Raw genomic sequence first — 16,053 nt, 5'->3', positions numbered from 1 at the left:
ATTAGTAGGGGGCCCAGTGCTTGGACCAGGTAGTTATCCCCTATCTTGTCGATCTTGGGTAAGGGGGTAGCCATATGGCTAACTTTTTTTTATTTTTTTATATTCATGCTGCATCTGTGGCTGGAAGACTGTTATTCAATCATTAGAGAAGTGGTGCACGTGTGGTTCCACTACTGCATCTGACATTTTGATTGGTTTTTGAGTCCTTCTGCCTATGGCCAGCCTAAGACTGAAGCTACCTAATATTCTGTGTTTTATCTCACCTATTCCCTCACTATCTACAACTTCTTATCCCACCAGGGCGATCGTCGCTCTCGTCTACAACGTCTTAAAAGCCTTTATGGAGATGAACAGCACCTTGTTTGATGAACTGACAGCCACTTACAAGTCAGATCGCCAGCGGTAACTCTTTATAGCTTCTTCTTGTCTGTAGCACGCAAAGCTTCTGGTGGTTTTCTGTGCTGCATTGACTTGATATTAATTCTCTCTGTATTGGGCTCTGTTGACTTTGGTGTCTTGGTTATTGTTCTAACCAGAGCCATGGTGGGTATGACAGATACATTATGAAAATGTTCACGAATCCCGATGACACAATCTGTTTAGCATTCATGTGTTATTGATGACATGAATAGCACTGAAAAATAACGCTAAAACACCAGAAACCACAACTAAATGGAACACACTAATGTGAACAGAGCCTTAAAGGGGTTATCTGGCATTTTGCTAAAAATTTATCTTGTGCTGGTGGCAGGGAAAAAAAGAAAAAAAAGCAAACCTAGAACAATACTTAACTAGCCCCAGTCCCCTGCAGCACCAGTTCACCTCAGTCTGGTCCTAAAGTCTTCTGTCGTCTTCCTACTTCTGGGACAAGTTCTGAGCAGGACCTGCCAGCTCAGGCTATTACTTGTCCCATCTCTGCCAATCATTGGGTGAGCAGGCAGGTCCTGCTTCAAATGCTTTTAACAAAAGCAGGAAGAAGACAGAAGATTGGGGAACCAAATGGAGCCAAATTGGAGCTGCAGGGGATTGGGGCTAGGTTAGTAAAGCGTTTATTTTTTAAATTTTTTTTTTTCTTTCCCCACCAGACACTGAATAACCTCTTTCAATGTTTTTTGTTAGAATTTCCTACTTTACATTCAATATTAACTATTCTTGAATTTCATCAAGAACAGCAAAACTACTTTTGGGAATTAAAGTGCACAAATGGCTAATAAAAGGTTGACTTATTAAAATGTTGTCACTATTGTGCTCACCAGATCAGGGCAAGTTTTGCTTCCAGCACTCTTGGCAATTATCTTGCAGTTTTGTTTTAGTCTGTCCTGAGGTACATGAATTGCATATTAGGCAATTGCATTGTCTGTAAATAATAGACCTTACAATAAACACAGGGTTGCACAACTGTCAGGAGCCATTGCACATAGAAATTTTCCACTGGCGCATAACTTTTTGAGTTGCTTTGTAATGTGGTCTATGGGCATTTTTACTGCTTGGCTACAATAATAATCCAGCTGGCTCCTGCAGTGTTCTGATTGGTCCCTAATATCTATAGTAATTTATTCGCCTAGACTTTGGCTGTCCCGGCATACTGGAAATTTTAGTTTTTCAACAGCTGGAGACACACTTTGGAAAACACTGTATTAGACAATGGGTATATTTACAAGTACCGTATTTTTCGCTGTATAAGACGCACTTTTTCTTCCCCAAAACTGGGGGGAAAAAGTCTGTGCGTCTTATACGGCGAATACACACCTATCGCGGCGGTCCCTGCGGCCATCAACGGCCGTGACCCGCGGCTAATACAGGACATCACCAATCGCGGTGATGCCCTGTATTAACCCTTCAGACGCGGCGATCAAAGCTGACTGCCACGTCTAAAGGGAAAGTGACACTAACCCGGCTGTTCAGTCGGGCTGTTCGGGACCACCGCGGCGGTCCCGAACAGCCCGACTGAATAGCCGGGTTAGTGCTTACAGGACACCGGGAGGGACCTTACCTGCCTCCTCGGTGTCTTCTCCGTTCAGGGATCCCCTGTATGGCCGGCGCTCTCCTTCCTCGTCATCGCGTCGTCGCGTACGTGCGTCGGCGTGCGTAACGACGTGATGATGGCGACGGAGAGCGAGGATACCCGGCCGGCAGCAGAGACGTTCCGGAGCGACGGGGACACGGCGAGAGCGATGGAGCGACATCCAGGGCAGCGGTGATGAGTCCGGAGCGGCGGGGACACGTGAGTATTAAATCCTATGCAGTGGTCTTCAATCTGCGGACCTCCAGATGTTGCAAAACTACAACTCCCAGCATGCCCGGACAGCCAACGGCTGCTTTCGGCCCTCATTCGCTCTGCTGCAGTTCCTGCACAGTGGGTAAGCCACCTACTACTGTGCAAATGAAAAACGGTGCTACACCAGGGTGGTGGTCATCCCCATTGTGCTCATCAATTAGGGGGTCCCTTAGGATGGATTGACACCAATCATATGCTCTTGTTATACTATTACTTGATTAGATGGGAATATCTCGCTTTAATGGCAGTAATACCAGAATTGCTGCGTACGTGATATGAAACATGCTGAGAAACAAAGCATGGGTTAATGTGATCAGACAGGAGCTGTGCGCTGCCAAACCAATATTAGACAGTTAACTGTTTTACATGCGGGTATATGAGGAGATAGTGTCACAAGTAGCAGAACAATAACCTACTGTCAGGAGCAGGGAACATTTCTGAACACCGCAGTACTGCATTCCTGGAAAATAGGAGACATAAAGTAAATTACATGTGACATAATCCTGTTGAGTCTTATATGGAGTGCAGGTCGATGGTAATAGTGGTTGATGGTTTGTCGTGTTACCAAGGGATGAATAGAAATAAAATTTAAAGGGGCTGTCAGGCACCCAGACAGTTTTATTTGTGTCGAAAATAAGAAGGTGGGTTTGTGACCCATCATTGCTCTTTTTCAGGTGTGGTGACTAGGCAAGGACTAGGTCGTTGCTTTACTCATTACTGTCCTTTTAGTAAAATTTAACATGTTGTCCAGACATGTCCAAAATTTGTGAGTTTTAGTTGGGTGAAGTGCGTGTAAGTTTGCTAAACCTACCTGCAGAGCCACACGATTCAACTGATTGGTTAGTTGCATTATTAGATCAGGCTGCTGAGTGCTTCCCCCTGCTATAATTTACTATAAGGTACTCTTTACCTCATCTTGCTCATGTACATGTAATTTTTATGTGTCTATCCCTCATATTTCACTAAAAAATAGCACATTAAAGCTGCTTACTGTCCATTTAATTCTTTCTTATGGAGGGGGCAGTCGTCCTCTGGCCTGCACTGTGCTGGCTCAGCTTTTTCACTCACTCTGCTGACTCACTGCTCTCAGGAGCCTGGCAGCTCTGGTCTGTAACCCTTTCCTCTCTGGTTTCATGCTGTCACACGCACACACAGTGATAATTGAGATTACCTGTACTCTACCACCAAAGACAATATGGTGTGTGTGTGTGTATAACTTACATCTTCCTATGTCATTTGTGTGCGTCATCCTTAGACAGTACTGTTATGCTGGGACTTGTAGTTTCTGAATAGTTGGAGGTACAGTGTTTGGTTAACTCTTTTTAACAGCAGTTTTGCGGGGTGCCTACAGCTTTTGCAAAACTACAACTCCCAGCATGCCCAGACATCCTTTCACTGTCCAGTCATGTTTGGAATTGTAGTTTTACAACAGCTGGAGGGACATGTTTGGTAAAGCTCTGTGTTACAGCAGTGTTGCTGCAGGCTGTGTTCCTCCTGCAGCCTTGTCTATCATCCATCTCGTGTCCATGACCCTTGGACACCCTCTTGCTGCTGTGGGACTCATCAGTGTCCCAGGAGGTATGGGGACCCCTAGTGGTGGGACTTTAAAAGGCAGTTTTCTTTAATAAAAGGTGTTTTTTTTAAAAAAAATATAGTATATTAGAAAAAATATTGTTTTGCCAACATGTAAGACATTTTTCTATCTAGCAATGCCCATTTAAAAATGGTTTTACCAGTTAAACTATAGGATAGGTGATTGGGGTGTGACCGCTGAGAAACCCACTGATCCCCAGAGCCGGTGGTCTCGGAGGCAAGTTTTTGAATGGATTGATAATGTATTTGTTAGGGATCGACCGATTATCGGTTTGGCCGATATTCAAGATTTTGGACATTATCGGGATCGGCAATTACCTTGCCGATAATGCCCCACCCCCCGACCACCGCCGACACCACCACCGCTGCCCTATTGCCTCCCCCATCCCCGGTTTTATAATTACTCTCTGCTCTTATGATCAATGAACATCAACAAATGTTTTTTCTATTTAAATCTATCATAGACTGATTTTGAAAGATTTCGAGAAAAGATATGTGATAAAATCCTTGGGGGAAAAGATCTTGAATGACCGTATGTGTTGGTCAGTGATTCTCGACCAGGACTCCACTTGTTGCAAAACTACAACTTCCAGCATGCACGGACAGCCAAAGGCCGTCCGAGCATGCTTGGAGTTGTAGTTTTTCAACAGCTGGAGGCACCCTGGTTGGGAAACACTGCCGTGTGCAGTTTAATATTGGGAGAAAAATGATTAGAGAATCCCCCCCATGGGCTCCACATACACATCACGTTTCTAAAGATCCCATTAGCTACTTTGGTATAGCAGGAACCCTCTGAATCTTTTATGGCCAAATAATGGAATCTACCGTAACAGTAAATTTGACCAAAAACAAAAAAAACTGCACTTTTTTTACAGGATGCAAAAATGTGGCGTGAAAGAGCCTAATATAGTTATTCAGGTTAAGAAAGGACAAGTCATGTTTGTATATGGCTGTTAGCGCAGAACATTCTGTTGCAGCTTAGTGATTGCAGGTAGTGAACATTTATACCCTGTGGCAGATTACTCTGTTTCTAGAAAATATTGGGCCAGGTTTGCAAGTTTTTTTTTTTTTGTTTTTTTTTTTTTGTAAGTGCAAAGATCCACATTTATTCCCTGTATGTGGTAAATACACTTCTCAAAAAAAAATAAAGGGAACACTAAGGCTGCTTTCACACTATGAGCATTCATCCGTTATTAAACGTCCGTTTTCTGTGTAAAAACGGACGTTTAATAACGAATGAAATAACAGGTGCTAACGGCTGAATAAATATTCATCCATTAAGACCCATTATCCCTCATGTATGGCCGAACACCTCTGCCTACAGACTCCCACAGCCTGGACTACTACTACTCCCATCATGGAACAGACTTATTTCCATGATGGGAGTAGTAATTCCCTGGCTGCGGGAGTCTGCCGGTGGCTGGGGAGGCTACATTATTGTTTGTACTACTACCCCCATCATGGAACAGAGTCTGTTCCATGATGGGGGTTGTAGTACAGGGGCTGAGGGATTGTTCGCACCAGGTTTTACTTCTGAGACCCGATGCAATCAGAAGTTATTAAGCAGGGGAGCGGGTGGCAAGCTCCGCAACCCTGCGATGTATGGTGTGTTTTAACTTTCATTTTTGAATCCACCGCGGGGAGCCCTGAATGGCCGGTACCGAGGAGCCAGTCAGGGCTCTCAGTGGGAGATTTAAAAATGAACAATGTGAGTAGCAGGGGCCATATCTATATTAAAAGCACTGTGGGGGGCAAGATATAAAGCACTGCAGGGGGGGGGCAGACACACAGCCTATATATCTAGCCCCCAACAGCACATTAGATATGACCCCCGCCTGTGCATTAAATATATACCCTCCCCCGCCTGTGCATTAAATATATACCCCCCACCAGCGCATTAAATATATACCCCGCAGCGCATGTATATGTGCCCTTGCAGCGCAGCACTTCTATATACCTATGCCACTGCAGCACTATATGTGAAAAGCATTCTAGCAGCAGCATCGGCCGCCCGATGCTGCTGATAGAAATACTTTACATACATAGCGCTGCAGTGGCATATGTATATAGAAGTGCTGTGGGGGGCAGATAACGCTATATGTCTGCCCCCCCCCAGCTCCTCTATATACATATACCCCTGCTGCCATATGAATGAAAAGTATTTCTATTAGCAGCGCATAGTGCCAGCTCTGGCTGCTGGGGGGGGCTAGATATATAGGCTGTCTGCACCCCCCCCCCCCCCCTGCAGCGCTATATATCTTTCCCCCCCACAGTGCTCTTTGGCCCCTGCTACTCCCAAAGTTCATTTGTAAACCTCCAGCTGATAGCCCTGATTGGCTCCTCGGGCCATTCAGGGCTCCCCGCGGGGGATTAAAAAATGAAAGTTAAAACACACTGATACATCGCAGGGTTGCAGAGCATGCCGCCCGCTCCCCTGGTTAATAACTTCGGATCGCATCGGGTCTCAGAAGTGAAACCCTGTGTGATCAATCCCTCAGCCCCTGTACTACAACCCCTTCATGGAACAGACTCTGTTCCATGATGGGGGTAGTAGTACAAACACTAATGTAGCCTCCCCAGCTGTCTGCAGACTCCCACAGCTAGGGAATTACTACAGGACTTGTTTCCATGATGGGAGTAGTAGTAGTCCCTCAGCACTGCAGGAGTCTGCTGATGTCACCTATTCTGAGCATGCTCAGAAGTAATAACGGATATAATAAACTGTGTGCAAACGGATGACATAAAGGCTCATCCGTCAGCCATAGACTTTAACGTCCGTTATTTTTAACATTGATTTACCCGTTTCTTGTGACGGAAGAAAAATTAGTGCATGTGCCGTTATTTCTTCTGTCACAACTAATGGCCATTATTCATGACGGACTATAACGGGTCATAACAGATAATCAAAAAATCCCATAGACTTTAATGGGCCGTTTAACAGGGCTTTTCTAACGGACGTTTGTAACGGATGAATTTTTATAGTGTGAAAGCAGCCTAAGATAACACGTCCTAGATCTGAATGTACTTATCGTATGAAATACTTTCGTCTTTACATAGTTGAATGTGCTGACAACAAAATCACTCAAAAATTATCAATCCATGGAGGTCTGGATATGATGTCACACTCAAAATCAAAGTGAAAACCACACTACAGGCTGATCCAATTTTGATGTAATGTCCTTAAAACAAAATGAGGCTCAGTAGTGTGTGTGGCCTCCACGTGCCCGTATGACCTCCCTACAACGCCTGGTCATGCTCCTGATGAGGTGGCGAAGGGTCAGAGGGATGTCCTCCCAGACCTCGACTAAAGCATTTGCCAACTCCTGGACAGTCTGTGGCGTTGGTGGATGGAGCGAGACATGATGTCCCAGATGTGCTCAATCGGATTCAGGTCTGGGGAATGGGCGGGCCACTCCATAGCATCAGTGCCTTCCTCTTGCAGGAACTGCTGACACACTCCAGCCACATGAGGACTAGCATTGTCTTGCATTAGGAGGAACGCTGGGCCAACGCACCAGCATATGGTCTCACAAGGGGTCTTAGGATCTCATATCGGTACTTAATGGCAGCCAGGCTACCTCTGGCAAGCACATGGAGGGCTGTGCGGCCTCCCAAAGATATGCCACCCCACACCATTACTGACCCACCGCCAAACCGGTCATGCTGGAGGATGTTGCAGGCAGCAGAACGTTCTCCTAGGCTTCTCCAGACTACGTCACTTCTGTCACATGCTATGTGTGAGCCTGCTTTCATCTGTGAAGCGCACAGGGCGCCAGTGGCGAATTTTCCAATCTTGGTGTTTTCTGGCAAATGCCAAATGTCCTGCACGGTGTTGGGCTGTAAACACAACCCCCACCTGTGGACGTCGGGCACTCATACCGCCTTCATGGAGTCTGTTTCTGACCGTTTGAGTGGACACATGCACATTTGTGGCCTGCTGGAGGTAATTTTGCAGGGCTCTGGCAGTGCTCCTCCTTGCACAAAGGTGGAGGTAGTGGTCCTGCGCCTCCATGCTCTGGACACTACGCTGACAGACACAGTAAACCTTCTTGCCACAGCTCGCATTGACATGCCATCCTGGATGAGCTGCACTACCTTAGCCACTTGTGTGGGTTGTAGACTCCGTCTCATGCTACCACTAGAGTGAAAGCACCGCCAGCATTCAAAAGTGAACAAAAAATCAGCCAGGAAGCATAGGAACTGAGAAGTGGTCTGTGGTCACCACTTGAAGAACCACTCCTTTATTGGGGGTGTCTTGCTAATTGCCTATCATTTCCACCTGTTGTCTGTTCCATTTGCACAACAGCATGTGAAATTGATTGTCAATCACTTGGATTGGAGTTACATTGGGGGACATGTATCATTATCTGTCTATTGTAGACACAGTTCTACCCTTTTACACTGCTGTCTAATTTACACTCTTGCTCAGAATTTATTAAGGCTGTGCATGTCCTTTGATAAATCTTGTGCAAATATAGAATCGACCCCCCCCCCCCCCTTCGCTCTACCGTACACTCCTTCTCTACCTCACAGGAAAAGTGGACGTAGGGATTTTGTTCTATTGCTTCGAGGCCAGGATTCCATTGAGGTTTTTTGTCGATCAGCAAAAAACGCCAGAAAAACTGTCACAGCTTTTTCCATGTCAGATTTGGTGGATTGCGATGATGAACAGCGTTTTTTTTAAATGTCAATAAAAGGGTTAACGTGGGCTGTTGGGGAGTGTTTTTCTTTTTTAAATACATTTTTTTTTCAGTGTGTTTGTTTTTTTATAATTTAATTTTCAGGCTTAGTAGTGGAAGCTGTCTTATAGACGGAATCCATTACTATACCAGGGCTTAGCGTTAGCACCAAAAACAGCTAGTACTAACCTCCAATTATTACCCCGGTACCCACCGCTACAGGGGTGCCGGGAAGAGCCGGTACCAACAGGCCCGGAGCGTCAAAAATGGCGCTCCTGGGCCTAGGTGGTAACAGGCTGGCGTTATTTAGGCAGGGGAGGGCCAGTAACAATGGTCCTCGCCCACTCTGGTAACATCAGGCTGTTGCTGCTTGGTTGGTATCTGGCTGATACTGAAAAAATGAGGCAACCACACACTTTATTTATTTATAAAAAAAAAAAAAACGCATAGGGTTCCCCCTATGTTCAGTATCAGCCAGATACCAACCAAGCAGCAACAGCCTGACTTACCAGGGTGGTTAAGGACCATTGTTACCGGCCCTCCACAGCCTAAATAACGCCAGCCTGTTACCGCCTAGGCCCGGGAGCGCCATTTTTGACGCTCCGGGCTTGTTGGTACCGGCTCTTCCTGGCACCCCTGTGGCGGTGGGTACCGGGGTAATAATTGGGGGTTAGCGCTAGCTGATTTTGGGGCTAACACTAAGCCCTGGCTTAGTAATGGATTCCATCTATAAGATGGCTTCCACTACTAAGCCTGAAAATTAAATTATAAAAACACGACACATTAATAAAAAAAATTTTATTTAAAAAAAATCACTCCCCCACAGCCCTCGTTAACCATTTTATTGAAATAAAAAAAATGCTGGTCATCGTCGCAGTCCACCGAATCTGACGTAGTCCTCCGCATTCACGTATCTTAAATGAGAAGAAAAGAAAAACAAGAAATATGGTTTAGTAAATTTTTTGCGCTCTCCCCTGGGAAGAGCGCACATAATACAGCGCGTTCCTAAACAGGGGGCCTCCAGTTGTTGCTAAACTACAACTTCCATCATGGGGGGCAGTAGTTAAGCAACAGCTGGAGTCTCCTTGTTTGAGAACACACTGCTCTGTTCCCATTATGCAAAACGCATAATGTGAACAGAGATCTGTCCCTCTGCCCTTGGACTACTACTCCTATCATGGGACAGAGTCTGTCCCATGATGGGAGTAGTTGTAGTGCAGCAGCACTGCTGAGGGATGGCACTTGCACATCCCCCCGGCTGTGGGACTTTTAGGACTATTACTCCCATCATTGACAGACTCTGTCCATGATGGGAGTTGTAGTCCAGGGGCTGAGGTGCAGATCGCATCGGGTCATTCTGCAGAGACCCGCTGCGATCCGCATTTAAGTTTGGAAGCCGGGCGGTACATGCGACCACACTGCGCTGCCTGCGGCTTCTATATACACTGTAATAATTCATAATCCCCGCTGGGAGAGGGGAGCTCTGGTTGGTCAATAGGTATTCTCCAATCAGAGCTCCTGTCTCCCAGCGGCGATTATGACAGTGTATATAGAAGCCATGGCCAGCGCGATGTAGACACATGTACCGCCCGGCATGTTAACTTAAATGTAGATCGCAGCAGATCATTCTCATTCTCGCATTTATTAACTATACAAAGCAGCGGTACATGCGTATACATTGCGGCTTCTATATACAGCTGTCATAATTCATAATCCCTGCCGGGAGACTGGAACTCTGATTAGAGAACTGCTATTGACCAATCAGAGCTCCCGTGTTCCAGTGGCGGCGATTATGAATTATGACAGCTGTATATAGAAGCCGCAATGTAGACGCATGTACTGCCGCTTTGTATAGTTAAGAAATGTGGATCGCAGCGGATCTTCAGAGAATGATCTGCTGCGATCCGCAGTTATTAAGCGTTACATGCGTCTACATTGCGGCTTCTATATACACTGTCATAATCGCCGCCGCTGGAACACGGGAGCTCTGATTGGAGAACAGCTGTTGACCAATCAGAGCTCCCCTCTACCGGCGGGGATTATGAATTATGTCAGTGTATATAGAAGCCGCGGGCAGCGTGATGTAGACGCATGTACCACCCGGCTTCCTAACTTACATGCGGATCGCAGCGGGTTTCTGCAGAATGACCCGGTGCGATCTGCACCTCAGCCCCTGGACTAAAACTCCCATCATGGGCAGAGTCTGTCCATAATGGGAGTAGTAATCCTATAAAGTCCAGCAGCCGGGGGATGTGCTAGTGCCATCCCTCAGCAGCACTGCGGTACTACAACTACTCCCATCATGGGACAGACTCATGATAGGAGTAGTAGTCCAAGGCAGAGGGGTAGATCGCAGCAGATCATTCTCCAGAGACCTGCTGCGATCCGCATTTATTAACTATACAAGCCAGCTGTACATGCGGCTACAATGCACTGCCAGCCAGCTCCTATATACAGTTCTTATCATTCACAATCCCCGCTGGGAGAGGGGAGCTCTGATTGGAGAATAGCTATTGACCAATCAGAGCTCCTGTATCCCGGCGGCGGGGATTATGAATTATGACAGTGTATACAGGAGCTGCGGGCAGCGCAGTGGAGCCGCATGTGCCGCCGGCTTTTTAAGTTAATAAATGCAGATCGCAGCGGGTCTCTGCAGAATGACCTGCTGCGATCTGCCCCTGGACTACAACTCCCATCATGGGCAGAGTCTGTCCATGATGGGAGTAGTAGTCCTATAAAGTCCCGCAGCCCGGTGATCACAAGTGTCCATAATCATTACATTGTTATTAAAAGGTACATGGAAAGATTTTAAGTATCACAGAGATAATCTGACTAGAGGCAGAAGCAGAGTAATCTCCGCAATCCACTCTGAAAAATAACATGGATGATTTAGAGCATCTCGCTAAGTGCAGTCCAAGACGGCTTATATTTGCGTTCAAAAAAAGGTACTTGCGGAAAATGTTGAGGTGTAAAGGAAAAGTACGCAGTTAATAAATCCGTGCCTACAATAGAGGTCACTCCAAGGTACCCTGTATTGCGACATCAGGAGGAAATGCTCTATCAGAATGTACACAAAAAAAAGACGCAAAAAACAGCTTTCGCTAAATTTTGCGCAGGAATTTACACACAAAAACTGTGTAAATTCTTTGATACATGTCCCCCATTGTGTTGTTTAAGTGTTCCCTTTATATTTTTTTGAGCAGTGTATATCTAGCCCCTAAGTTGAAACTTTTCTATAATCCCTGCACAATGGTGTTACCATGGACATACTGCAGTGCTTACCAATACATTAGTGTTGGAGTAAGTGAGACTTGACCAAGCGCCTGGGAGTGAAGCGCTCTCTGCTGCACGCTTCAGCTGGCTATCACAGCAGCAGGTGTCAGGACCGAGACCTGGCGCAAGCTAAACATTTGACATATCTGGTTAACCTATTAAAAGTTTATTTTAATAACTAACGCTTTTACTGTGCTAGCAATACAGAACTAGCTACTTTTTGGGTACTACAATGTGTTTTTTATATAACTGATGAGTTTTCCGTATGAGTTTTTGATTGCTATTTTAATCACCACCTGTGTAGTCTTGGACAGGGAGTTTCCACCCTGTGGATTTGTCCTTTATAAGGAAGCCATTCAGGGTCAGGAACAGTCTGTGATAAAGGGTGGTTTACCCACCCAAAACGCGTACAGATGTCCATATGATGTTTTTCCTGGTGTGTATCACCTGCTTTTATCTGAAATCAAGCTGAGTTTCCGTATGTTGGACTTCCTCCATTTCTTCAGTTAAAATGAAAATGCCTGTTACACTAATATAACACGTGCATCTCCTCTACTATTCCAAAAGAAACATAATATTTCAAGGGGAATTTACCAATACGAGCTTTTCATACGCTGATCAAATTTTAACCCTGCCAGTGCAGGATTGGAGTTGATGTAGATTTTCACCACAATTTTTGCCTGCCAGCAAAATTCAGCATGCAGGAGCGACCGAGCCGCCTTCATGTGAAACCACTTCTACTCTGTTCTAATCCCTACCTATTGGCGATCGAAGATTGGCAAATAGTCGCCAATTTTATTTTAATTTTTTTACCGCGAAGTGGGTGCTATCACCAAAAAGTTTGCATTTTTTTTTACAGGGGAGGATAAACTCCCCACATTGTCATTTCAGTCTCCTCAGGGGTGTGACTTAATATTCATTGTCTCCTATTGCAAGAAGAGCTATGGTAAAGGGTTCCTGCTTCAATCAGTTGCCTTTCAGCCAGACGGAATTGTGGTTTCCCTAGGAAACTTAAAATGATATACATATATTGTATGTTGTTGCAGTATGAGAAGAATAGCATTAACTTTGTGGGATGTATTTTATTGTATACTTTCTAAGTTTAGTATCCCTTTAAATAATTCCGTCTTATTATTCTGTTGGCTAGTGAGAAGAAGAAGGAAAAGGAACGCGAAGAACTATGGAAAAAATTAGAGGACCTTGAATTGAAGAGAGGTCTTAGGAGCGACGGCATTATCCCGACTTAACAAAGGAAACTATTTCATCTTTATCCTGTGGAGTCACATGTATGTAGTAGAAGATGGAGCAGCAGTTTTCTGTATTGTGCAACTTTACAGTAGATAACATTCGTTTCATTATTACAACAGCACTGTATATAACTGTCTAAGTAAAGAGAAAAAAAAACGACAAAAAAAAAATTCTATGGACTTTAATCCAAAGTTTGGACACTAGATGAACTTCTCAGAACTTTGCAAACATAGTCATTGTTTCTTTACATCTTCTCGGATCTTGATGAAAATTTGTGTCAAAAAGCTCCCCCCAATCCCATTTTGTCAGGCACTTGATATTTATCATTGGGCAAAGTATCGCAGTGTTTTGAATCCAGGCACCCTTATTAAATTTAGCTTCTCTTTCTGCTAAAACTGTATAAATCTATTTATATAGTTAAAAACAAAAAAGGCAAAAAAAAAAAAAAGAAAAACATAAATCCTGAGTTTGCAGAACGTCCTCCTTCTCGGAATACCATCTTTCCTCTGTGTAACGTTAGTATAAATTTTTCTTTTCTTTGCACATAATTTTTTGGCTTTGTTTCCCCCAAAGCCGAATGTCTTAGCAGAACTGTTCCCCGTAATGGTTTTGCGTCTTGTGTATATAATTCTGTGTTTCTTTTAAAGAAAAAGCTCTGCTGCTTTTTGTGACTGTTGGGTATGCATTAGAGCAGTGGGTACCTGCAGCCCTCTTCCTTCCAACAGTACACAATGGTATACAAGGGCCAAAAGTTGCTTAACCTTACTCTAATGCATTCTCATGAATCAAAATAAGCACCAGAGCTTTATACAGATAATATATCTATATTCACAGAAGCTCTTGTGCTTATTTGGGGTATGCATTAGAGCAGTGATATGAAGCTTGCTGCACTTCGTACAACTATTGTAAAGTGCTTGGAATTGTAGTTACATAACAGGTGAAGTTTACACAGATTACACATCACTGCTTTAGTGAATGCCTGATAATCAGAATAAGCTCCAGAGATTTTTACATACAAAAATAAATACATATGTAAAGGCTTTATTGCTTATTTGTGGTAGGCATGAGAGCAGTGGTATGAAACTTGCAGCACTTCAGCTCGTGAAGTACTTGGAGCTGTAGTTGTGTGCCACTGATTTCATGGGTACCCAAAACCTAAAATAAGCTCCAGAGCTTTTTACAAGCAAACAAATATGTAAAGGCTCCGGTGCCTATTTTGATAATTTGTTATGCATTACAACAGGGGTTTGCAACCTGTGACCTTTCAGTTGTTGGTAAACTGCAATGTTTGGATGTCAGGGGAAAGATGTTGTAGTTTTTAGGTTTCACACATACTGCATTAGGGTATTTGTGTCCAAGTCGTGGCCTTCCAGCTGTTGCTGAATGCTGGGAGTTGTAGTTTCTTAACAATTGGAAGGTTGTGACTTGCATACTAATGCAGTAGAGAATACAGAGGAAGGACAGGTGTTCTTTTAGCAACGTATGTTGAAATTGAGCTTGCATTCTCTGTATATCAAACACTGTCGACAGTGTAAAACCCCAAGCAGTATTCGTTTGTATCTGTCACACCACTACAACACACAACACAGGGCTGTTTTAGAATCCTATTATAAATATATATATTTTAGCCATTATTATCCTACAAATTTTATTGGACCATTTTGAAATAAAGATGAAAAACACTAAAACAGTGAAAACGGGACAAGATGTTGTTGGCGTGGTACTGATTGTGTTCGGAGACAAAGCTGATTGAGCTGTTTGGAAGTCATTGCCTTATTTTATAGTAAATATGTAATAAAGTATTCCAGCAAAAGAGGAAGTAACCTCCAGGCAAAACACTCACAAAAAAAAAAATAAAAACAAAAAAAAAAATAATAAAAAAAATATATATATAATGTTGCAGTGTCTTGTGGACATTAGATCTGTACATCACAGTGCCAGCCCTTCTCGGGAAGGATTTTTGCCTGCAACATAAGCCTGCATTCTGAATTGGATGCTCATTTCAACTACTGTGTTTACCATCGAAAGTGGTTCTTCAAATGCTACTGAAAAACAACGAAATTCTGGAAATTCCATTGTCCTGAGTATTAATAAAGTTAAAATGCTTTTATATCAAAGATGCATTGTGACCAACTTGTTTAAATTCAAGTGAGAAGTGTTCACCACCCATTGCTCTAGGAATCATCTAAGATCCAAATATTTTGGCTGGCAATAAAGGTATATTGGATTGAGCTATTGCAGAAGGTTGATCTAGCGTACAGTTCGGTTCTTTGCCTGTTGGTAGCACAATGTCTTGGCTATCACCAGACTAGATGGCTTAAAGGCAAAGTACAGGATAAAAAGAAAACCATGCCTGATATCTTCCAAATACAGTACAGTTTTCACCCAAAACCTGTAGATTGGTACTCTTACGTTCTGGGAATAAAGCAGCCATGTTTTCCTAATCCTGTACAATCCCTTTAAAGGGTAACTCCATTGGCCAGCGTTCGGAACTAAATGTTCCGAATGCTGTTTTCGCACTGTGGTTGTCGGCCACGCCCCTTGTGATGTCACTGCCACATCCCCTCAATGCAAGTCTATGGGAGGGGTCGTCACACACCCTCCCTTAGACTTGCTTTGAGGGGGCGTGACCGTGATTTCACGAGGTGCGTGGCCGACCCCCGCAGCGCAAAAACGGCTTTCGGAACAATTAGTTGCTGGCCAGTGGCGTACCCCTTTTAACGCCAGTACCTGTCTGTGGGTTTTGTCTGGTATTGCAGTATGACTCTTTCTGAAGTGAATACGGCTGACATGTAATACCGCACAACCTGTGGACAGGTGTGTCACTGCATTGAGGAGAAAGCAGCCATGGCTTTCTAATTTTTGACAGCCCTTTTAAAAATTGGTTGTTTGAATTTAGCAAAAAGGCTTTGTCCCAGAAAAGGCACCACCTGATATGATACCTCAGCCCCATTCAGTGAATGTAACTTGAGCTGCAGTGCC

The 16,053-nt window shown here is 44.2% G+C and overlaps 1 protein-coding gene across 3 annotated transcripts in view; it reads left to right on the top strand.

Annotated features, from left to right (window-relative positions):
* Positions 1–14,776, top strand: part of PPP2R5E (protein phosphatase 2 regulatory subunit B'epsilon) — a 132,188-nt gene extending 117,412 nt beyond the window's left edge. For 2 of the 3 annotated variants that reach the window (XM_056545491.1, XM_056545490.1), the window contains exons 13-14: positions 301–402; positions 12,971–14,776. In XM_056545491.1, coding sequence (XP_056401466.1) covers positions 301–402; positions 12,971–13,070 — 202 coding nt within the window. In that variant the 3' untranslated portion in view covers positions 13,071–14,776. The remainder of the gene's footprint in view (positions 1–300; positions 403–12,970) is intronic. The other variant, XM_056545492.1, reaches the window with a different exon arrangement.
* The last annotated feature ends 1,277 nt before the right edge of the window (positions 14,777–16,053 follow it).

Source organism: Hyla sarda, chromosome 11 (genome assembly GCF_029499605.1).
Source record: "Hyla sarda isolate aHylSar1 chromosome 11, aHylSar1.hap1, whole genome shotgun sequence".
Classification (NCBI taxonomy): Eukaryota; Metazoa; Chordata; class Amphibia; order Anura; family Hylidae; genus Hyla; species Hyla sarda.
This window is presented reverse-complemented; position numbering and strand designations above follow the sequence as displayed.